Source organism: Saccopteryx bilineata, chromosome 1 (assembly GCF_036850765.1).
Source record: "Saccopteryx bilineata isolate mSacBil1 chromosome 1, mSacBil1_pri_phased_curated, whole genome shotgun sequence".
Classification (NCBI taxonomy): domain Eukaryota; kingdom Metazoa; phylum Chordata; class Mammalia; order Chiroptera; family Emballonuridae; genus Saccopteryx; species Saccopteryx bilineata.
Window position 1 is genome coordinate 6,227,805 of NC_089490.1, and position 23,844 is coordinate 6,251,648.

Consider the following 23,844-nt stretch of genomic DNA (forward strand, 5'->3'; position numbering starts at 1 on the left):
AATTATGAGCTGTGCTGGTCTGCTCCCCCCCCCCCCCCAGGGGCACTGAAGGACTGTCACAATCGCTGTGGGGAGAGGTTAATCCAGAAAACCCTCTGGACACTCTCCTGTTTTATATTCCAAGTCTCCCAGCAGCTTCCCTGGGGAGGACAAAGGGCAGCATGACCCTCAAGCCGGACAAATTTAGAGGCTCCATCCCTGGGTCCCTGGAAGCAGAGTGAGAACCACCAGGCGGCCCTCTGAGGGCCAAGGCAGGAGAGCAGGACAGGAAGGGCAGGCACCTCGCTCAGTGATAGCCCGTCCCCTGGCCCCCCCACCCCAAGGCTCTAACCGGCCCTCACCCTGAAACTCTCTCCAGCCTTCGTCCACCACGCGCCAGGGTGTGCCCGGTTCGTGGGATTCTCCCCTGTCTTCCCCCCCACCCCCGTTCCTGCCTCTCCAGGGCTGGGGCTCCCCAAGCCGGACTCCCTCGGTGCCTCCGAGAACCCTGGGCTCCTCCACCATCAGACCCTCACTCCCAGCCTGTCCCCAACCTGCCAGGACCCTCAGACCCTGTTTTCACAACACCCCCCACTCTATTTTCACTTCTGCCTTTTCCTCCTCCCCCTGGCCTGCCCCCTCCCACCTTCACAGGTCCTGCCGCATCCTCCTCCTAGAGTCCTTTCTGCCCCCATCCTAACGCTGTCCCACCCCTGCCCTCTGAGGGGTCCCTGGGCTGCCCCGGGCCTCCTTCCACTCCCTGGCTCAGGATTTCCTTGAGAAACCCCCGTGACGGAGAGAAAAGGGGGCCAGGGGAGAGGAGACCCCTGGTTCCGGCGCTGTGCACGTGCCGAGGGACCTTGAGCAAGTTACTTTTTCTCTCGTCCCGTTGCCCCACCCGCCCCGCCCCCCAGCCAGGTGTGACCCCCATCGGCCCACAGCGCCTTCCAGCCTCGATTCACTTCTTGCTGCTTCGGAGCCCGGGCTTATCAGAGCTCCCACAGGGTTGAAGCCTCCCCCGTGACTCACAGCGTCCCCATCTCTCTGACCAGAAACGAGGACCCCATCCCTCCACGGGCCGACGCCTCCCCGCCCCCGCTGCTGTGTTAGGGTCGGGGATAGTGCACTTTGACGCGCTGTACTTCTTGTTGTGTGGCTTTCGGGATGAGGTGAAGGGGAAAATACTTTAATAACTTGAAGCAATTTAGACCAATCTGCTTTTATTTATGTCAGTATGAGAGTGAACCCTACACAGCATGAGACCCTCCCCTAAGAGGGGCACAGGTGAGAGGGGTTGGGGAGCTGTACAGGTCAGTCATTGGACTCAGATGTCGCGTAGTCCCTAGTGCTGTGACCTTGAACTGGTTAATTTACCTCCCGGAAAGGAAGAGCATGCTATCACAGGGTCCAGCACACAGTAGGGGCTGGCCCGTCTTGAGGAAGCCCCTGTCGCTAGTCAACCAGTCCTAACAGGGAGAAGACAGAGACAGGAAATCCGTGAAGAAAATAGAGTGTAGTTGTGGTGTGCTGGGGAGAAATCTGATGGGCAGTGATGGGGTAGGATGGGGTGTCACTTTAGACAGAGTGGCCAGGGAAGTCCTCGTTGGAAAGGTAAGTTTATTCCTTGAGAAGAAACCAGCTCTGTAAAATCCCAGGGCAGGGGCCTTGGGCTAGCACAGGAAAAGGCCCAGAGGGGGGCTTGTTTTAAGAAACAGAAGACGTTTCTGGCGTGTAGTGATTAAAGCGGAGAGTGGTGTGAAATAAGGAGGCGGAGAGTGGACCCTGAACTTCCTGGTAAAAACTTCTGATTTTATTTCAAGTGGATGGGGGACTGTTGGAGGGTGTTATCCAGGAGTGTGTTCTAATCACTGGTAATAGTTTTAAAAACCCCATCTGGCTGCTTTTTGGAGAACAGAATGGTGGAGAGGGGAGGAGGGGGGCGGGGAGCCCAGAGCCCAGAGAGAAGTGGATGCAGTCATGTTTGTGGCTGGACTCCAGCTGAAGCTCTGGGATGGAGAGCAGGGTCAGTTTGCTGTCTCTGGCTTCTTCCTTGGACGACTCTTAGTCAGGACCCCCCGTTGTTCATGGTCATTAGTCACTGTTCTCTCCCGTCTGCACGGGGATGCTCTGCCCCCTGCAGGATGGCAGAGGAGGGCATCACTTCACTTCCTCTCCCATCAGAGGCCAGTGCTCCTGTGGTCTTCTGGTCTGGTGCTAGTGGACTTTCTGCAATTTTAGAGGTGATTGAATGGGCTTTCAAGAGGCTGAGAGAGGGTTGGCCTGTGGTGGCGCAGTGGATAAGGCATCAACCTGGAGGCTGGGGTTGCCGGTTTGAAACCCTGGGCTTGCAGGGTCAAGGCACATGTGACAACCAGCAAGCAGTGAACAACTAACTGAAGCAGCTATGACCTGACACTTCTTGTGCCAACTCCCCCTCCCCCCAAAATCAATCAATTAAAAAAAAAGCTTTGAAATAAGTCTTGGAGAGAGGCTTCCGGCAGACTAGGTAGGACCAGTCTCAGTTGTAGTAGCTGCCGGAAGCAGTCTAACTCCGTGAGTTGGCCTGAGGACAGGAGCTTCTGCCGTTTTCAGCATCCTCTGTGGGAAAGGGTCTTATCTGCTTACTGGGATGGCGCTGCGAAGTTACCACCACCACATGCCTCTCAGGCACTTACTGACCTGATACTGTGCTGAGACCAATCCCCCAGGGACTCAGGACTGGAAGTATGTAGTTTTGTTTTGAGTGTGTGTGTGTGTGTGTGTGTGTGTGTAAAAGAGAGAGAGAGAGAGAGAGAGAGAGAAGGAGGAGAGGGAGGGCAGAAGGGTGGAAACACATCAGTCAGTGCTGAAACCTGAGTGTGTACTTGGAGCCAGGGCTGAGGAGCAGCTTCCTGTCGGGCGGGGAGGACAGAGGAGGCAGCAGGAGGAGCAGATGTGAGGTGAGTCAGTGCGGAGTCTGGGAGCTGTGTGAGTGGCAGGACAGCAGAGGGTGACACAGGACTGGCCTGTCGCTGTTGGACCCTGACCTGGACACGGCGAGGAGCCACTGGCTGTCTTACAGCAGGAGAGACAGATGAGCTTGCACGTTGGAAGGACACTCCCGCAGCAGCAGGAAGGCAGAGCAGACCGACCAGGCGGGGACTGGGCAGGGATCCAGGAGCAGAGGGGGGGGGGGGAGTCTCAGGGATGGGGGTGTGTGCTGAGCTGTCTCACTAGCCGTGTGCACCTCGGGAGCTCGCTCTGCACCCCAGACTCCCCCCTGGAAATAGGGGTGCTGGAATCTAGTTTATTGGGTTAAATTATGTTATGCATGCAAAGCTGTTAACACACGCCCATTCTACGGAAAGTGATCAGCAAAGGCTTGCCGTTGTCATTATTATACGGACACTTGTGATTATTCGAGTAGCAGCAAAGTGCCCGGTGTAGGAGCATGGAACAGAAGGTGAGAAGTGATACGCGTCAGACTTTTCTAACCTCTGAGCAGCACGAACGTTCATGGACGTCCTCGAGGCTCCTGACCGTCCAGAGTGCGATCAATTTATTGTAAAAAAGTGTCAGGCAACATTGAAAAAGGCAAATGTATGTTCTTCTTGTTTCCATAAATTGGTTATCAAACAAACATGATTTTAGGTTAATAAAACTGGAACTAATTATTAATTTCATTAAAAAAAAAACCACTCACCACTGAAAGGGCTAAAGGGGAGTCAGAAGAGGCTGGTGGTAGATTAGAACTGGGGGCAGGTGAGGGGAGGGAGGAGCTGAGAGCAATTCTTAAGTTTATAGCTGGACAGTGGTTGGAAGGTGATGCCATTAACCAAGTTGGGGAACACTGAGGGGGGGCAGCACTTCCTAATGGTATCAGTTCTCTGAAGTTTGCAAAAGTCTTTTTTTTCATGAGTCTCACAGCATCCACTGAGGATGTTAAGTTCCACGGGGCATAATGTGATCACCGTGTTCACCACTGTCTCTAGCACCTAGCACAGGGGCTGACATGTGGTTAGTGCTCAGTATTTATTAAATGAATGAAAACAAAGAAAGACACAGAAGCTTATCTGGGAATTCTCCCGTCCTCCTCTTAGTCACCTGGGCAGTGGGTTTCTCCATCCAGAACTTCTTCCGTGGATCCCTGAGACGATGACAGACACGGCCTCTCTGTCCCCGTGTTTCCCTCAACCCTCACGGCAAGCCGGAAGGGGGAGAGAAAGGGGTGATTATGCCCCGTAACACAGGGGCACGGGGCTGGGACCCCACAGGGGACTTGTTTCAGTGGACAGCAAGTCCCCGATTCAAGGATGCGTTCTCACTTCCTGGCATGCGAAGGGGGGGGGGGGGGGCGGCTGTGGGCACCTTTCTGGATGAGCCCTCACTCAAGCCGGGACCTCAGGGTTTGAACCTGGGACCTCAGCCTTCCAGGTCGATGCTCTGTCCACTGTGCCACCGCCTGGTCAGGCAGAACGTTTCTTTTTTTTTTTTTTTTTTTTTTTTTTCATTTTTCTGAAGCTGGAAACAGGGAGAGACAGTCAGACAGACTCCCGCATGCGCCCGACCGGGATCCACCCGGCACGCCCACCAGGGGCGACGCTCTGCCGTGACCAGAGCCACTCTAGCGCCTGGGGCAGAGGCCAAGGAGCCGTCCCCAGCACCCGGGCCATCCTTGCTCCAATGGAGCCTTGGCTGCGGGAGGGGAAGAGAGAGACAGAGAGGAAGGGGGGGGGTGTAAAAGCAAATGGGCGCTTCTCCTGTGTGCCCTGGCCGGGAATCGAACCCGGGTCCTCCGCACGCTAAGCCGACGCTCTACCGCTGAGCCAACCGGCCAGGGCCAGAACGTTTCTTTATTGAAGTGTCCGCAGCCCAGTCATCTCATCTGATGTCCAAGCCACCCCTGGGACAGGAGCTTGGGGGCAGGATGATCAGCCCCGTTGTGTCCAAGGAGGACACGGAGGTCCCCAGCGGGAGTGGCTCCCCGGGGAACCGACGCCCTGGTGCCCAAGCTCCCTGCCCCCCGGGGAGGAGGTCTCACCTGCATGAGCTTGGCAGCCGGCTGCTGTGCCCTGCCCTCCAGCTCGGAGATGAGGAGCGTCAGCCGGGCGAGCTCCCTGCTGCCCCGGGCCTGGTCCTCCTCCCTGCCCTCCGCCAGCTCCTGCTCCAGCCTGGTCAGCTGGTCCAGCAGCCGCTGCTCCCGCTCCCGCAGGAACTGGTGGCCCTGCTCGAACTCGGCCACGATGGCTGCCTCTCCTCCTGGAGCTTCCTCTGCAGGGGGAGGGAGAGGGGTGATGCTGCCGCCGGGGGCTGGAAACCCCTGGGATCTGGTGTGAGCAGCGCTCCAGACGGATACTTCCGCCCTAGCGGCCGCCACTCATGAATTCTAGTGTTCCGGCTGGGGTGGGTGGGTAAAGGGGCTTTCCAGCATGCCTGGGCCAACCTCTTCTCCTCAAAGAAGAGTCGGGGAGGCCCTGGCCGGTGGGCTCAGTGGTAGAGCGTCAGCGTTGTGTGCAGAAGTCCCAGGTTCGATTCCCAGCCAGGGCACACAGGAGAAGCGCCCATCTGCTTCTCCACCCCTCCCCCTCTCCTTCCTCTCTGTCTCTCTCTTCCCCTCCTGCAGCCAACGCTCCATTGGAGCAAAGTTGGCCCGGGCACTGAGGATGGCTCCATGGCCTCCACCTCAGGCACTAGAGTGGCTCTGGTTGCAACAGAGCAACGCCCCAGATGGACAGAACATCCCCCCTGGTGGGCGTGCCAGGTGGATCCCAGTCGGGCGCATGCAGGACTCTGCCGCCTCACTTCTAACTTCAAAAAAAATACACACACACAAAAATCATGTATTTTTTTTAAAAAAAGAAGAGTCAGTGAACCAGTCCAGTTCACTCAGCCATCACGGGACTGGAACCCTGACTGACGGGTCGGCCCATTAGATGTTCTGGGGACACCAGTGTATTTACTGCATTATATAAATTATTATATTTTCACAAAGATGATGCCCAAGAAGACATTCTACTTCATTATGTTAAACTAAATGTTGAAAATTTTACAATAAGATGAAAACTTAAAATCTTCTATTGCAAATTAACTGTAGCTTACAGAAAAAAACTAATGTCAGATTTGAGATCAGCACACTCGAATTAGGTAAAAACAAGTGTTTTTGTGGATGCAACAAAAATTGTGTTCTCCAGTGTAATCTTTAACAAAAAAGCCAAAACACACAATGGAGCAAAGAAAGTCTCCTCAATAAATGTTGCTGGGAAAATTGGAAAGCCATGTGCAAAAGAATGAAACTCGACTACAGTTTGTCCCCCTGCACAAATATTAATTCAAATGGATCAAGCACCAAAATATAAGATCTGAAACAATAAATCACATAGAAGAAAACATAGGTACTAAGCTCATGGACGTTGGGCATAGAGAACAGTTTGTGAATTTGACCCAAAGACAAGGGAAGTAAAGGCAAAAATAAATGAATGGGACCTTATCAAACTAAAAAGCTTCTGCACAGAAGAAGAAACTGATAACAAAACAAAGAGGCAGCCAACTAAATGGGAAATGGTATTTACACACAACTGCTCCAATAAGAGATTAATATCCAAAATATGTAAAGAACTCACAAACTCAGCAACAAACAAGCAAACAATCCAATTAAAAAATGAGGAGAGGAACTGAACTGACACTTCTCCCAAGAAGACAGACAGAAGGCCAACAGATATATGAGAAGGTGCTCATCTACACCAGCTATTAGAGAAATGCAAATCAAAACCACAGTGAGGTCCTGCCTCACTCCTGTTAGATTGGCTGTTGTCAACAAGACAGGTAATAAGAGTTGGAGAGGCTGTGGAGCAGAAGGAACCCTCACTCCCTGCTGGTGGGAATGTAAACTGGTACAGCCAGTATGGAAGAAAAAATGATGGCTCCTCAAAAAATTAAGAAGAACTATCTTATGATTCAAAAATCTTTCTACTGGGTATCTACCTTAAAAATTTGTAAACATTGTTACGTGAAGACACATACCCCCCCCCCCATCTTTATCACAGCGTTACTCACAGTGGGCAAGACATGGAAACAACCAAAGTGTCCCTGGATAGAGGACTGGATAAAGGAAAGCTGGTCCATATATACACTGGAACACCACTCAGCATAAGACATGATGACACATTGCCATTTACGACAGCATGGATGAACCTGCAGAACATTATTCTGAGTGAAATAAGTAAATCAGAAAAAGCTAAGAACTATATGCTTTCACACAGGATGGGATATAAAACTGAGACTCAGGGACATAGATAAAAGTGAAGTCATTACCAGGGAGGGGACTTGGGGGAGGGGGGAGGGGAGAAGGGAGTAAAAAGGATGAAATATAAGGTGACAGAAAATGATTTGACTTTGGACGATGGGTAGACAACATAATCAAGTTCAGATGCTGTAGAAATGTTTACCTGAAACTTATGGACTCTCATTGATTAATGTCACCCTGTTAAATTTAATTTTCTACATAAAAATTTAAAATAATTTCTCTTTGTCTTTAATTTTTAGCATGTTAATTATGATGTGTTTGTGTGGACGGCTCTGGTTTATCTTGTTTGGGACTCTGGGTTTCCTGGATTGTATGTCTATTTCCTTCTCTAGGCTAAGAAAGTTTTCAGTCGTTTCTTCAAATAGATTTCTCAACGCCTTGTTCTCTCCCTCCTTTCTGGTACCCAGTGATGTGAATGTTTTTATGCTTGATGATGTCCCAGAGGTCTCTTAAACAATCTCAATTTTTCTTAATTCTATTTTGCTTTTTGCTGTTCTGATTGGGTGTTTTTTGCTAACTTCTGTTCCAAATTGCTGACTTGATTCTCTGCTTTATCTCATCTGCTGTTAACTCCATCCAATGCAATCTTCATTTCAGTTACTGTGTTCCTAATTTCTCACTGGCTTTTTAAAATGATTTCCTCTCTCTGTGTAAGTTCTCACTGAGTTCACGTGCTCTTCCCCTAAGTCCACTGAGCATCCATAGAACCAGTATTTTGAACTTTGTATCTGGTTCATTGCTTGTCTTCATTGTAATCAGTTTTTATTTTTTATTCTGGAGTTGTGACCTGTTCTTCTCTCTCTCTCTCTCTCTCTCTCGACAGAGACAGAGACAGAGAGAGTCAGAGAGAGGGACAGATAGGGACAGACAGACAGGAAGGGAGAGAGATGAGAAGCGTCAATTCTTCGTTGTGGCACCTTAGTTTTTCATTGATTGCTTCTCATATATGCCTTGATCGGGGGGCTCCAGCGATCTTGGGCTCAAGCAGGTGAGCCTTGCTCAAACAGAATGAGCCCACGCTCAAGCAGGTGACCTTAGGGTCTCGAATCTGGGTCCTCAGCATTCCAGTTCGAAGCTCTATCCACTGCGCCACCGCCTGGTCAGACTGTTCTTCTCTTGAGATGTATTTATTGGTCTCCTCACTGTAGCTGCCTCCCTGTCTTTGTTTCTATGTATCTCTTAGGTAGAGCTGCTCTGTCTCCCATCTTGATAGAGTGGCCTTATGTAGTAAGTGCTCTGTGGGGGGTCTAGTGTTGCCATCTTCCTGGTCACCTGCTCACCTGAGCCGGCTGGTCCAGGTGTGTTCCTGTCTGCACTGCAGGTGCCCTCCTGTGGTGGGTGAGTCTTGATTCCTCTTTGCACATTGATGATACACAGAAGCATCTAGAATCCAGGAAGATGTGAGAGTCCTCACAACACTTACTGCCTGTGGCTCCTCCCTCCCCAGCTCTGTCTCCCAGGCTCTTCTCCACGTCCATTATTGGCCCCAGCTGATGTTTTAGCCCAGAGACAGCTGCTGGTTCCTTGACATGAAATAGTTTTTGCTCATGGTCTTTGCCTTAGTTCATTCTCTACCCTGAGAGAGTTCTGAGTTAGAAAAAATAAAGATAAGGCACTTACATCCATCCTGCAAGGAGCCACCTGACAGGTCACAACAGAAAGTCACGATTCTTTGACAATGTCCACTCTGATTCCTCTGTCACCAAGAACCCACTCATACGGGTGGCACTGCCTTCAAGGTCACAGCTCAGCTGGGGAGGGGGAAGGGAGAAGGGTAACAAGACAACACACGGCTGTCCTATTCAATTTCTTTTGCCTTCCTCTGTTTTTTGCACTTTCTTTGTAGCTATAAACACTCCAAATTTTTCATACTTCTGATAAAGTGGATTCTGAGAGCTTTGCCTAGTTTTTCCATTGTTCTGAGTAAAGACGGACCTTTAAAGTTCCTAGGCCACCATTTTCTCTGAGGTCACTCCCTTCAGCCTATTTAAAGTTGTACTTGTGCATCACAATTCCTGGTCTTCTAAGGATGTCCAGGAAATGCATTAATTTGGTAACATTGACTAAGTACTTACTTTATTCTGGGTACTGTGTATAAGAAGTGGCATCTGAATAAAAGTAACAAGCTCTCTCAGCTGTCGAGGACGACATCGCCTGGGTGTCGTGGGATACAGGGGAGAAACTACAGCACAACATGGTACTTTATCTTTTTTATGTGTTTTGAACCCGACATTATTAATATGGTATAAAAACAGTGTTCATTTATATGGATCCATCATCACCAATTGGTTTTTCTGCTTTCCTTCTTTCTCACGTGTTCCTATGACATTGTCAATGTATTCAGAGCAGGTATTTTGCTAATATGTCCAGTTACACTTATTTGAAAATATATCTTTTTACTCCACACCGCGCCCCCTCCATGTGCTCTCTTCTCCCCTCTGGACTTGAACCAGACTCATGTTCAACCTCCTCATTCAGTCACCATGCAGCTGTGGTCGCAGAATAACGGCCGCACGAATATGTCCAAGCCCTAATCCCTGGAGCCTGTGACTGTCACCATGCTCAGCAAGAGGGACTTTGAGGGTGACATTAAAGGCATGGACCATGGAGTAAGGAGATCATCCTGCTAGCAGGGAGGGGCTAATCGAGTCTCCTGGGTCCTTAAATGTGAACATGACTAAGAAGTGTGGGTCAGACGAGCACTGATTTCATCTGTAGTGATTTCTACACAGTAAGATATGATCATTCCTGTCTTTTTAGTCTTAATGAAGTGGTGGATTTCATTAAGACATTTCAAGGTTAAACACTCTTGTATTCCTGGGATACCTAACTTGGTTAAAATATTTGCTTCATAGTATACTGAGAGATACAGTCTGCTGAATTTTCTCAGGATTTCCACATCTGCTTTCTTAAATGCGATTTTTCTATTTTTTTTCCTTATTTCTTTCTTAACTGGCGTTAGGATCGATGTTATTCATGCCTAATAAATTAGTTGTATGGCTTTCTCTATATACCCTCCTTCTCCTGAATACTGTGCAGAAGAGCAGGCGTCTTCCGGGAGGGTTTAGTGGACTCACCTGTGAAAGGTTCTGGGTGTGGTTGGTGGGAAGCAGAATGTTTACAACTGCCGGACCTTCTTTCTTTGCCGTCTCTTCTGTTGACATAAATTTCTCCAGCTGGCAGGCATCTCTCCTCATCTCCGGCTTTATCTGTCCAACTGCCAATCGGACGACTCTCTTGTATTTCTTTCTTTCTTTTTTTTATTTTTTGTGACAGAGACAGAGACACAGAGAGAGACAGACAGGGACAGGCAGACAGGGAAGAACCGAGATGAGAAGCATCAACCCCTCATCGTGGCTCCTTAGTCTCCTTAGTTGTTCATTGATTGCGCTCCCACATGTGCCAGACCAGGGGGCTGCAGCAGAGCGAATGACCCCCTGCTCAAGTCAGCGATCCCTGGGCTCTAGGGAGCAACCATGGGGTCACGTCTATTATCCCACACTCGAGCCAGAGACCCCACACTCAAGCCGGATGAGCCCACGCTTAAGCCAGAAACCTCAGGGTTTCAAACTTGGGTCCTCCACATCCCAGTCCAACGCTCCATCCACTGCGCCACCTCCCGGTCAGGCTCTCCTGTATTTCTAACAAACATCTCAAGATGTAAGAGATATGATGGATCCATATCTCTTACAATGAACACCTGTGATGCCCCCTCAGATAGGCTCCTTCCAGAGCCTCCCCATCTCCACTGACAGCGTCTGTCTACTTGTGTCCTGAAATGTTTGGCGACCTTGACTCCTCTCTCGCACCCCAGATCAACCCGTTAGGAAGCTGTAAAGTCAGTGGTGGGATTCAAATGATTTAACAACTGGTTCTCTATCCTAATACTGTTTCAAGTATAAAAAAATGATATACCGAAGGGTAGTTTACTATTTCATGAATTTAATACTTAAATAAGAATGATAAAAGAGGTACACAAAACTAGATTGTAAGAGTTTCAAATCTTAATAAAAAATTTAAATAACACCTGATAAAAACAATAAAACTGTTACTTAAGATATTTTCATATTGTTCTTGATCAGGGAACAGCAGCACACGTATAATATCTCGGGGGAATTTGGGGAGCAACACAAAGCTGAAACAAATGACAGCTTGTCACCCCTGGTTGTTTGGCACTTTTTCTCTTTATGTTATACGTTTGTTGATGAAGTAATAAACATAAAAGAATTAAAATGTAGGATTTCAGCAAAGGTATAACGAGTTTTATGCAATTAATACATAAATATCACAAGTATAGTTCTGTCAAATCTTTTTCACCTATGGACGGAATGAACGTTACTATGGGCATTTAGAATGTGCTGTTGCACAGATAAATGTTAAAAAAGAGTGAGGAATGTAAATTTGTGATTTCCACATGGGGCGGCTGCCCAGGCGCCCACCTTAGAGGGAACCCTGATGACAAGTACCATTTTAAGAACCGGTTCACCGAACTCAACAAAAAAGTCTGCATCGGTTCTGCAGAACCGGTGTGAACCGGCTGGATCCCACCACTGTGTAAAGTCCATCCTCAGAAGGGACCAGATCCCACCACGCCCACTACATCCACCGCTCACCCCGTGGAAGCACCTCCAACCTGGAGCCTGCACAGACCCCACTGCTCCCCACTGCCCCCCTCGCCTCCACGTCTGTTCTCAGCACAGCAGCCACGGCGACCCTTCAAAGGGGACGTCCACCTGACCTGGTGGTAGCACAGAGGAGAGAGCATCGGCCTAGGACGCTAAGGACCCAGGTTTGAAACCCCGAGGTCACCGGTTTGAACCTGGGCTCATCTGGCTTGAGCACAGGATCATAGACATGACCCATGGTCACTGTGTTGAGCCCAAAGGTCAGTGGCTTGAAGCCCAAGGTCCCCAGCTTGAGCTCAGTGTCACAGCTCGGCTAGAGCCCCTCCCTCCCGGTCAAGGCACATATGAGAAAGTAATCAATAAATAACTAAGGTGCAGCAACTATGAGTTGATGCTTCTCATCTCTCTCCCTTCCTGTCTGTCCCTGTCTATCTCGCTAAAAAGTAATAAAATAAAATAAAAATTAAAGGGGACGTCAGACCATGTCCCTCTCCTGCTACAAAGCACGGCTCCCACCTCAGAGCACAGCCCGCGTCCTCTAACGTCCTCAGGCCCACGGGGTGTGGCCGGGCCTCTGTGGATTCCCACGCAGGCCTCCATTAGCACTGGACGTTCCTGCCTGGACAGAACTCCTCCTTACATCCTCGTGGACAATTCCTCATGTCCTTCACACCTTTCCTCAAGGCCACCTTCCCAGTGAGACCCACACTGACCCCCCAAATCACACAGCCATCTTCCTGTCCCCACAGCCCACACTCGGGGTCGCCTTCCCCACTGCGTTTTCCCAGGACACCCCCCCTTCTGACACAGACACCTCCCTGTTCACTGCGCTCATACACACCTGTCTCTCCCCACACGACACAGGCTCCCAAGGCCAGCAGTGTTCCTGATCTGCCTTCAGTGATGTCCCCACGTGAACAACAGTGTCACACGTCTGCACACACCCAGTCGTGGTTCCTGAGTGGTCCGTGTGGGGCAGCTCCCTGCGCTAGAGACGCGTCTCTATTGATGGGGCCTCAGACCACAGCTGTCCTGTGGCGGCTGCAGCACAAGGTGCCCTCACACTGACCGCAATGCACCTGCACTTTCCCGGGCTGCTCCCCTAAATCTACAGTGGACCCCACTCTGCACGTCCCGGAGTCTGCACTGAGCCAGCCCTGGAGCGTAGGGCAGGGGAGGGCGGGCGGGCAGAGAGGATTCCAGCAGGGACTTCTCTAATCTGAGGAATCCCTCCTCTCTGCTGACTCCAGAGCTTGTTTTTGTTTGTTTGTGTTTTTGAGAAGGTTTGGAAAAGATGGAAAGAACCATAAAGCACCAAAAGGAAGAATGAGCAGGATGCGTCTGAAAATTCTTCTCAATACCACACAGAGGACCCTGTGTGCAGGGATCTCTTGGGCTTTGTGGGACAATGACAGACAAATCATCGCCTGTTGTCAGACAGGGACACCCAGAGGAGAATGAGACTGGAACCCCAAACATAAACAAAATCAGTCATATTGCTCCACAGAAACAAAGAAACAACAAATAAAGACCCAGGAGATGGGGCTGATAGGTGGACCCAGGCCTGAACGTCAGCTGACCAGCGTATGATGCCATCAGTGCTCACAGACCTGGAGGGGTCCTTTATTAGGACAAGTTACAAGGCCTGGGTGACATTTGAGTCCCTGTGATCACAGGTCCTGGAGGGACAAGGTTCCACTGAAGAGATGAGGACAAAGGAGCAGAGAGGTGACCCAGCTGAGGAATGACCACGTCAAAGCCCATGATGCTCTGAGCACCGACTGGACACAGGCCTGACCACACTCTGTCAGAAGCTAATCAACAACTGCTGGTTGACAAAGTCACAGCAGAGGAAAGGCACAACGATACTTCCCCCTTTGACCTTTTGAATTAATCTGGCCTTCTATCCCCCCTTTTCTGGGTGTGTGCTATCACTGATGGCACAGGGATAATAGTATCATGCTTTCCCTGTAGATTTGTAGTAATTTCTTTGGAAATGAGACAGAGGGTGTGAGTTCCACAGAAAAGCCTGTAAGCCCCTTGAACTGGGCTCATAAACATAAGAGGCTGGCTATGATATCCCTTGTAAAGGGTTAAGTTTGTAGGAGAATTTCTTCTTATTAATCATGTTAGAAAGAACAGATTGTGACTTATGAAGAGGTAGGAAACAGTAACTATACACAGAAGCACCTTTCAGCCTTCACTTAATTCATCGCTTTCCCTCCCTAGCCTTTTCATGTGGTAGAGTAGAGAAACTTTCCTTTCTTCTTGCATACCTACCTGACCTGCAGGTGGTGGAACATGCTGAGAAAAATGAAGTTAGAACATAACTAGTATATGGATATAGTAGATAAATAAAATTTGAGTAGACAATAGGACATTAGGCAAGGTAGAGTTATTAATCAGTACTGACCTTTTAGAAGTTTGTACCAATATTGTTATTGCTGTTCAAGTTATTGTATAACTGTACTTAGAACGACTTATCATCTGATTTATAGCTATAGAAATGCATTAACTGTTACCTAGAAATATGTAACCATAGTGATACAAAAACAATGATTAATCAATGTATTCTGAATACCATGTGATTGTAACTTAGTGTGTGTGTATAAAAATAAAGCTAGGCCTGACCTTTGGTGGCGCAGTGGATAAAGCGTCGACCTGGAAATGCTGAGGTCACCAGTTCGAAACTCTGGGCTTGCCTGGTCAAGGCACATGTGGGAGTTGATGCTTCCAGCTCCTCCCCCCTTCTTTCTCTCTGTCTCTCCTCTCTATCTTTCTCTCTCTCTCTCTGTCTTTCCCTCTCCTCTCTAAAACGAATAAATAAAAAATTAAAAATTTAAAAATTAAAAAAAAAAATAAAAATAAAGCTAGACCAGCATTTGGCAGAGATGCTTGGCAGTAAATGCTAAAGAGAAAAAAGAATTCGGTTCTCTCACTCGATTCGCGCCGACGCCTCTCTTCCTGTGGGACCCCTGGATTCCCCCCGGGGCTGGACCCCGGCAACACTTGGTCCTCCCAGCCTCTCCTGTCCCTGCAACAGACTCAGCACAGCAGACACACGGGTTCTGGAAAGTTCTCAGTGCTCCCATTTATTTCCTCTCACACTTTAGGGTCTTCTCCTCTAACCCATCAACTCAAGAACTGAAAATACAAATTCACACCCACAGTTTTATTTCAATGAGGGAGTAAGAAGCTGCAGCTCAGTGCTCCACAAAGTACAGACAGGGATGGGGAGGCCCAGCCCCCCTCTGCTGGACAGGGAAGTGTGGGGAGACGTGGGGGCAGGGGTGGGCCAGCCTCCCACCTCCTCACACTATGCTGATAGGAATGCAGACATGTTCAGATGCCCTTTGCAGAGAGAGAAGTGAGAGGTTCCTGAAGTCACAAACAGGGCTGGCGGGTGTGTGTGTGTGTGTGTGTATGTGAAGCATCTTCCGTCACTCAGTCCCCCACAAGGCAGCTGTCTCATGCTGTAGAAAATAATCACAAACAAATTCAGGTCAGTGGCTGTAACTGCTGACATTCTCAATAGCTCACCATGTGCTCAAAATATCCTGTCCCCTCTGTCCCAACCCCTCCCATCAGGGTCTCACCTTTAGAAGCTGTGAGAGACACATCAGAGCCCTGGGCACTGTCACTGCCTGGGGTAGAACACAACAGGACGTGGTCAGAGCCCCCAGGACAGGAGACTAAAGGAGGAACTATGGGGAGTGGGGTCCCTCATGGTTCCTGTCTGCACTGTCACAGGGTCTCAGGGGTCACCCCTCCATACTCACTGGCAGCCTGAGCGTAGCTCCCTCCTTTCCCACCTGCAGGAAGAAAACATCCTGTGAGAGACCAGGGAGGAGGCAGAGCCATGAGGTCCTAAAGGAACCCCTAGCCCTGGGCCCCAGAGAAGTTTCCAGAACTGTGACTACAGACCCAGGGCAGGACCAGGAAACTTGAGGAAAGTACATGTGTGGGGACTGGACCACCCATCCTTCTGAAGGTCTGTCCTCAGCAGGACCCTCTGACCTGTGACTGTTGGGGACCAGGTCCCCATCACTGACTCATCAAGTGATAAATCTGTCCCTCATGTTCACACGTGCCTCACTAAAGAGTCATTGTTAGCAAACAGCCCCAGACTGGTCAAGCACATGTGTGGGGACAGTACTTCCCATTAATGAAGCGGACACACTTCTTCCTGGGCTTGAAACCCCCTGTGGGACAAGAAACTCAGACCCCACCCTTCCCTACCTGAGCGCCTCCTCCTCCACATCACAGCTCCCACCACAGCTCCAGTGACCACAGCTCCAAGGAGGACCAGGACAGCAATGATGACCACAGTGGAGATGGTGGCCTGAGGAGGCTCTGGGAAGGGAAGGGAAGGGAAAGTGAGGGCCCTGACCCCAAGGCCACAGCCCTGACCCTGCTGAAGTCCTCCAGAGGCCCCTGCTCCCTGAGAAGAGGCTCTGTGCCCACGTCCCCTCCTCACCCCATCTCAGGGTCAGGGGCTCGGGCAGCCCCTCGTGTTGCACATGGCACGTGTAGCTCTGCTCCTCTCCAGGGGGCACCACCACGGCCGCCCACTTCTGGAAGCTCCCGTCCCCCGCAGGCCTGGTCTCCACAAACTCCATGTCCTGGGTCAGGTCCTGCCCGTCACGCTGCCAGGTCAGGGTGATCTCCGCAGGGTAGAAGCCCAGGGCCCAGCACCTCAGGGTGACCTCACGGTCAGAGATGGGGTGGTGGGTCACGTGTGCCTTTGGGGGGTCTGAGGAGAGGGGTGAGAAATGCAGAACTTTTCATCCTTTATGAGCCACTCCAGCAGCACTCCTGTGACCATCGTGAGAGGTGACAGGACAGCTGGGGTGGGGGCGGGAGCAGAAAACCCAGACACCAGCTGGACAGAGGCACCTGGGATGATCTAGTCTTTGGAAAGTTCTAGATTCCGAGGGACACAGCTCAGGGTAGCAGGCAGGTCTATGAGAGGAGAAAAGGGATTTCTAGTCCTGACCTGGGTGGAGGACAAATGACTCAGAAAAGCCGGGTCAGACCTCAGACACACTGGGTGGGGGACAGAGAACAAGGCCTGAGGGAGAAAATCCCCGTGGGTCCCGGGGCCACTGCCAGGGTCAAGGGGAACCGCTGATGGGTTATTTCAGGGTTGGCCTCCCCTCCATCCCGGAGAGACTGCACCTAATTGTCCCTGAGAGAAGGGGGAGTCGCTGTCTGGTCCCGGATCTGAAAACCCAGGGGACGCAATGTCCAGACCCAAAGGAGGGTGTTCTGACCCCGGTCCATTTCCTGTCTCCGTGTCGGAGCCGCAGCCCGAGGGGAGAGGAGGGAGCCCCGCGGCCCTGGTACCTGCGCGCTGCAGCGTCTCCTTCCCCTTTTCCAGGTAAAGGCGGAGTCCCTCCATACACCTGCCCTCCAGGTAGATCCTCACGCGCTCCGCCTCACGGGCCTCCTCCCACTTGCGCCGGGAGATCTGAGCCGCCGCGTCGGCCGCGGTCCAGGAGCGCAGGTCCTCGTTCAGGGCGATGTAGTCGGTACCGTCGTAGGCGTCCTGCCAGTACCCGCGGAGGAGGCGCCCGTCCCGGTCCATTTCGCAGCCAATCATCCACTGGAGGGTGTGAGACCCTGGCCCCGCCCCGACCGCGGGGATTAAACCGAAACCGAAAACGAAACCGGGTCAAAGTCCCGCGGGCTCCTCCCGGGTGGGGTGAGGGGTCCCGCGGTCTCGGGTGGAGCTCGGACCCGGACACTCGGGCGACCCCGGCCCGTCCGTGGGGATGGGGTCGTGACCGGGACCCGCCCGCGTGGCTCACCGTCCTCGCTCTGGTTGTAGTAGCCGCGCAGGGTGTTCAGATACACTCGGAAATCCTGTGCGGTGTCCTTGTAGATCCGCGTGTTCCGGTCCCAATACTCCGGGTCCTCCTGCTCCACCCACGGCTGCTCCATCCACGGCGCCCGCGGCTCCTCCCTCGGGCTCGCGGCGTCGCTGTCGAACCGCACGAACTCCGTGTCGTCCACGTAGCCGACGGCGAAGAAGCGGGGCTCCCCGCGGCCGGGCCGGGACACGGCGGAGTAGAAATATCTCAGGGAGTGGGGACCTGGGGACGGGGAGGTTCTGAGACGCGCGACCCTTACCCGCGTGGGTCCCGGGAAACTGTAAAGGCGCCGGGACAGAGCAGGGGTCAGGACGGGGCGGTGGACACGCGTCTCCCCGGGGTCCTGCGCCCCCGCCGGGTCCCCTCGCTCCTCCCCGCAGAGGCCGTTCCCTCCCGACCCGCACTCACCCGCCCAGGTCGGGGTCAGGGCCAGGGACCCCGAGAGCAGCAGGAGGAGGGTGGGGGACCCCATGACGCGAATTCTCAGGATCTGGGGACAATCTGTGTCGGGCGGGTCCGCGGAGACATTATAACCGGGAACGACGGGGAGGCTGATTGGCTTCTCTAGAAACCGGTCACCCAATGGGAGTGACATCTGTGGACTCATCATGAGTATCCAGGAAGGAGGACCCGACACAGGTTGTCAGAAGCAGAAGTGAAACCCGGGGAGATGGGGACTCCCCAACACTGACCTTCCCCGCTCAGACTCCGCCCTGGGGCTGAGACCCTGAGAGCCAGGGCTGGGGACCCGGGACTGTGTCCTGACCCCTCCTCCTGACGGACAGCTCTTTGTCACCCTGTGTCCCTGAGTCCTGGCCCAGAGGCTGTGTGAGGACACCAGGGAGACCCCCAGACTGGACCCGCCCCTTCCCCCTCTTCTCTCCCCGGAATCCCTCCCCCTGAAATGGACTCCCTGCCTCGCACCCCTTATCTCTCCCCTTGGACTCTTCTAGAAGAAAACTCACCCCCGGGACTTAGATGTCAGAGAGTGAGCTCGCCCTGGGAATGGAGGTGGACGGACAGGAGTTTGTTTCTCTTAACCCTGGAGGAGCTGTGTCTGAAAACAGGGGATGGAGATCCTCAGAGACCAGTGTCCCTGTTGTCTGTGAACCCCAGTGGGGAGCACAGTCTTGGAAACCCTGAACGTCAGGAAGCTGATCTGTAAAGAAGTGATTTTGGCCCCTTGTACAGAAATGTGTCTAACCAGCACTGCAGTCAGACTCACAGAGCTCCTGAATTCTACTTCCCACACAGTGTGTCTGTGACTCGGGATTGTTACATTGTGAAATGATCTTCATTCAGTAGCTCTGAGTTTGTCTGTGAGACCCCCACATCCTCAATACAGAGAAGCCCAGGGAAGCCGTGTGTCACCGTGCATTTCAACAGGAGCATGTATATCCTCGAAGTTACAAGTGCTCAATGTGGTCATCCAAATGATGGAGAGAGAAGGAAGGTTGGCTGGAGGCGTCCCAGACCCAGGGCAGAGTAAGGAAAGTTCAGAGAGGGTGTCAGGGATCCTAGAGCCTAAGTCAGCCTTCAGAGGGGCAATGGTCCTGCCTCAGTTTCCCTGCTGTTCTCATCTTTGACGGGAAGGAGCCTGTGAGAAGTGAGGTCCCAGAGCAAACGGGGCAGCAGATCTGAGAGCACAGCAGCGGGGCCATCGGTCAGTTATGCTCCCTCAGGCTGAGGTCTGGGTGTGCATTCTCACGCTGCCACGTGGCCTAGTGGAGGAAAAAATGACAAGAGAGGAAAAGGGAAGAACTGCTGGACCAGCACCTTTACGTAGACGAGAAGGGATGAGGCCTCGAGCACCAGCACAGGGACGGCTCTGGCTGGGAGTGTGGACAGCTCACCTGTGGTGACGTCTCCAAGTAGATGGTGTTGGAAATCTGAAATAATCATCTTCTAATGTGTCCAGTGTTCTCAGTGAAGCAGGAAACAAGGTCACTGGCAGTAATGAGATGGGAAGGAGGATGGGTGTTTGAGCAGAGGATGGGGGAGACTGAGGGAGCCGTGCAGGGACAGGATGATTGTGGGCAGCAGTGTGGACCCCCTTGTGGTCTGGGTCATGATGGTAACGTGACAGCATCCACGTGTCTGTGTTGTCTCCAGCCTCCTGTAGCTGCACGGGGCAGGTGCAGGGAGGTAGAGGTAGAATTTCTTGGTTGTGTGGTTTTTCTAAGCAAGAGTGACAAGGCAAGGGAGACCAAGGGAGGGACTGAAATGCTGTCTCATGGAATTGAAGATGAGTGAGGAGGGAGGAGAGGACATGGAGGGGTGAGGGATGGTGACTAGATGGGCCTGTCGGTGGCGCAGTGGGTAGAGTGTCGGACTGGCATGCAGAAGACCCAGGTTCAAGACCCCGAGATCGCCAGCTTGAGTGCAAGCTCATCTGGCTTGATCAAAAAAAGCTCACCAGCTTGGACCCAAGTTTGCTGGCTCAAGCAGGGGGTCGCTCGGTCTGCTGAAGGCCCTCGGTCAGGGCACATATGACAAAGCAATGACCAGCTAAGGTGTCGCAACGAGAAACTGATGATGCTTCTCATCTCTCTCCGTTCCTGTCTGTCTGTCTCTATCTGTCCCTCTCTCTGACTCTCTCTCTGTCCCTGTAAAAAAAAAAAAAAAGAGTGACAAGATGGTAGGATAATAACCTGGGATCCCAGTGGGCACAAACGACTGTGGGAGGTGATGTAGCACAGGGTGGTCTTGGGCCTGGGAAACAGGCACATTTGTGATGCATGGTTTGCTGATATTACATTACACATGTGATCAAATAATCGCACCAGTGTTTCCATAGCTCAGGCCGCCCTGCGAGGTGAGTAGGGAGATGGAGGGCAGAGCGTGGGAAGCATGGCGTGGAGACTGTAGGAGGGCTGGGTTATTGGCAATGACAAGTCTAGGGGATGACAAGGGAGGGGGCCCAGGAAGAGCAGAGCAGAAGGTCATGGAGGAGAGGAGCTCAGGGAAGTGAGGAGCCAGGGACTGAGCGTCCTCTGCTGTGTGTGTTCTGTCCCTGCTGTAAAGTGACCACAAACCGAGTGGCTTTAAACAGCAGCCCTTTATTATCTCATGGTTGTGCGGGTTACACATCCGACATGTCCTCACCGGGGCTCTGGAAGAATCCACTGCCAAGCTCATTCACTTGGTTGTGTGAACTCAGATTCTTGCAGATGTGGGACTGAGTCCCTGTTTCCTCGCTGGGTGTCAGCTGGAGCCACCCTGAGCTCCCAGAGTGCCGGGGTCCAACCCCGGGGGGGATCCAGGGGTCCCACAGGAAGAGACGGCGTCGGCGAAATCGAGTGAGAGAGCCGAATACTTTTCTTTCTCTTTATTCTCTGGTTAGCATTTACTGTCAGGCATCTCTCTCAAATGCTAGTATAGGTCCCTTTTTATACACACACTGAGTTACAATTACATGGTGTTAATTATTGCTTTTGTTTCACTATGTTTACATGTTTCCGAATAACAGTTAATTTATATCTATGAATCACAAACCAGGTAGCAAATCATTCAAAATACAAAATAACTTGAATAGCGATAACAACATTGGTAAAAGCTTTTAAGGTATTAGTACTAATAGTTAACTAACTTGACTGCTGTTGTGAGTCAAGGGGCAGAGAGAGATTAGCAGACGAAATCATTAAGGACTAACAATGGACCACCGCTTGCTCAGGTAAATGGCTTTGAGTTTAAGCAGTGTCCTACTTTTTCTCACAAGATTCTACAAGGCTTGCCCATAAGGAAATTGACATAACATTAAGAGTAGCTTTCATCCAAAGATATACAGAGTGCACTTGCAAGATAGCCTAGTAGCAACATAATTTCAGAAGACAGTAACTGTTATTATTTCTATGGATTCACCTACATTCCTCTCATTATCAAAAAATCTTGGAAAGTATATAAATCTCATGAGAACATCTCATTGAGAAAGCCTAGCAATTGCCTTTAGTCAAAAGACAATTCTCTCTCTGCCTGACCTGTGGTGGCGCAGTGGATAAAGCATCAACCTGGAAATGCTGAGGTCGCCGGTTCAAAACCCTGGGCTTGCCTGGTCAAGGCACATATGGGAGTTGATGCTTCCAGTTCCTCCCCCTCTTCTCTCTCTCTCTGTCTCTCCTCTCTCTCTGTCTCTCTCTATCCTCCCTCTCCTCTGTAAAATGAATAAATAAATAAAAATTTAAAAAAAAAATAAAAAAAAATAAAATAAAAAAAAAGACAATTCTCTTAGTAAAACATTCTTTTCTTGCCAACTGCGCTTTCATCCTAGGCCACACAATGGGCCATTCTACTATACCTTACCTAAGATACTATTTCTAGTCAAATATTACTTATTTATTATATTTAAACACTAGTTAAGTTCTAACTCGATTCTTCTCAGAGTCTACCACTATCTGCAGATCAAATAAGCAAGAAGAAAGGAAAGTTTCTCTACTCTATCACATGAAAAGGCTAGGGAGGAAAAATGTTGAATTAAGTGAAGGCTGAAAGGTGCTCTGTGCACAGCCACTGCCTCCTACCCATTCACAAGTCACAATCTATTCTTTCTAACATGATTAAGAGGGAATTCTCCTACAGACTTAACCCTTTACGAGGGATATCATAGCCAGCCTCTTATGTCTATGAGCCCAGTTCAAGGGACTTACAGGCTTTTCTGTGGAACTCACAACCTCTGTCTCATTTCCAAAGAAATTACTACAAATCTACAGGGAAAGCATGATACTATTATCCCTGTGCCATAAATAATAGCACACACCCAGAAAAGGGGGGATATAAGGCCAGATTAATTCAAAAAGTCAAAGGGGGAAGTATCGTTGTGTCTCTCCTTTGGGTGACTTTGTCAACCCGCAGCCATTGGTCTTCACTGCTGTGACTTTGTCAATCAGCAGTTTTTGATCTTCTTCTGCTGTGACCTTGTCAGCCAGCAGTTGTTGATCGGCTCCTGACACCCGAGGATGTCTTCAGTCCTGGAACGTGGCCCCCACAGCACACACAATCCTTCCCCCACGTGGAACCTCTCTGCCTCCCCTCACCCTCATCTCTCCTGCAGCATCTCTGACTCCAGCCAGAGAAACCTCTCTGCTATTAGGTTTATGTGACGTGATTGGGCCCAGCCAGGTGATCCAGGATGGTCTCCCTGTCCTAAGGTCCTTAACCTTCATTACATCACCAAGTCCCTTTGTCATGTAAGGAAGCCTATCCACAGGCTGCAAAGATTCAGGCTGGACATGTTTGGGGACCACTGTTCATCCTTCCTCATCTGATTAGGTTGAAATCATTGAGGTCAAGGAGGTGGCACTCTGGGGAGAGTGACAGTGAGCCAGGAGCTAGAAGACATGAGGTGATGGCCTAGAGGTCCCCAGGGATCACCTACAATGAGGGGAGTGGGGGCTCTGATCTGATGATACATTAGGGATGTTAGGGAAGAGGGAGGGAAAAGTCAAAGCAGTTGAGGAGAAGGACCCCACCCACCTCCAGGCCCAGGGCATAAGGTCTGTGGGAGGGGAGACACCCCCATGGCAGGACTTCAGAGGGAGCCGTGTCCTCAGGGAGACCCAGGTCCCTGTCAGAGCTGCAGGTGCAGGAACACCCTGGGAGGACTGTGTGGATTTGGCTGATCCTGGGCTGAGACCTCCGGGGGACACAGTGGGAAGGTTTCAGGAGCTGGGGAGGGGGTGTGAGGGGACACAGAGTAGGGGTGCACGGAGCCTGTGTAGATGAGCGTGCAGGATGTTTGGGGGACCAGGGGTGACTGAGACAGACAGGGGAAAGGAGAGAAGGAGATTCATCCTGGTGGATTCAGGGCAGATGGTGGTGAGTGTGAGAGAGGGAGGTGGGAGGGGCAGGGGTCTGGGGCTCTCACTTGGGCTCTGTCGGTGGGAATGAGGAGGTTTGGGGTGGTCAGTCTTAGTTCCAGTGTGTGGACACTTCCTTGACACCCTGATTGTGGGGTTCAATCCCTGGTGGAGGAGGGGTGTTACAAGGAGTCCATGGATTCACTGTTGACCCTTGTAGGATGGGGGTACAGCTCTCAGATCTGCCCGTCACCTGCTTCAGGAGAGACACTCCTGGGCCACCAGGTGTGTCA

At 51.2% G+C, this 23,844-nt stretch overlaps 1 protein-coding gene across 2 annotated transcripts; it reads right to left on the reverse strand.

The window, feature by feature from the left end:
- Positions 1–15,043: 15,043 nt before the first annotated feature.
- On the reverse strand, positions 15,044–18,475 carry LOC136330412 (class I histocompatibility antigen, Gogo-OKO alpha chain-like). Of its 2 annotated transcripts, none has more exons than XM_066267630.1 (8): positions 18,168–18,475; positions 17,697–17,981; positions 17,233–17,508; positions 16,364–16,666; positions 16,126–16,239; positions 15,666–15,698; positions 15,483–15,530; positions 15,044–15,359 (listed from the first exon to the last, which is right to left on the reverse strand). In XM_066267630.1, the coding sequence occupies exons 1-8, from the start codon at positions 18,367–18,369 to the stop codon at positions 15,355–15,357; spliced, it is 1,266 nt and encodes a 421-aa protein (XP_066123727.1). In that variant the 5' UTR covers positions 18,370–18,475; the 3' UTR covers positions 15,044–15,354. The 2 variants fall into 2 exon arrangements, with proteins under 2 accessions (XP_066123727.1, XP_066124615.1); XM_066268518.1 differs by having other exon boundaries at positions 16,364–16,639; positions 18,168–18,472.
- Positions 18,476–23,844: the final 5,369 nt, after the last annotated feature.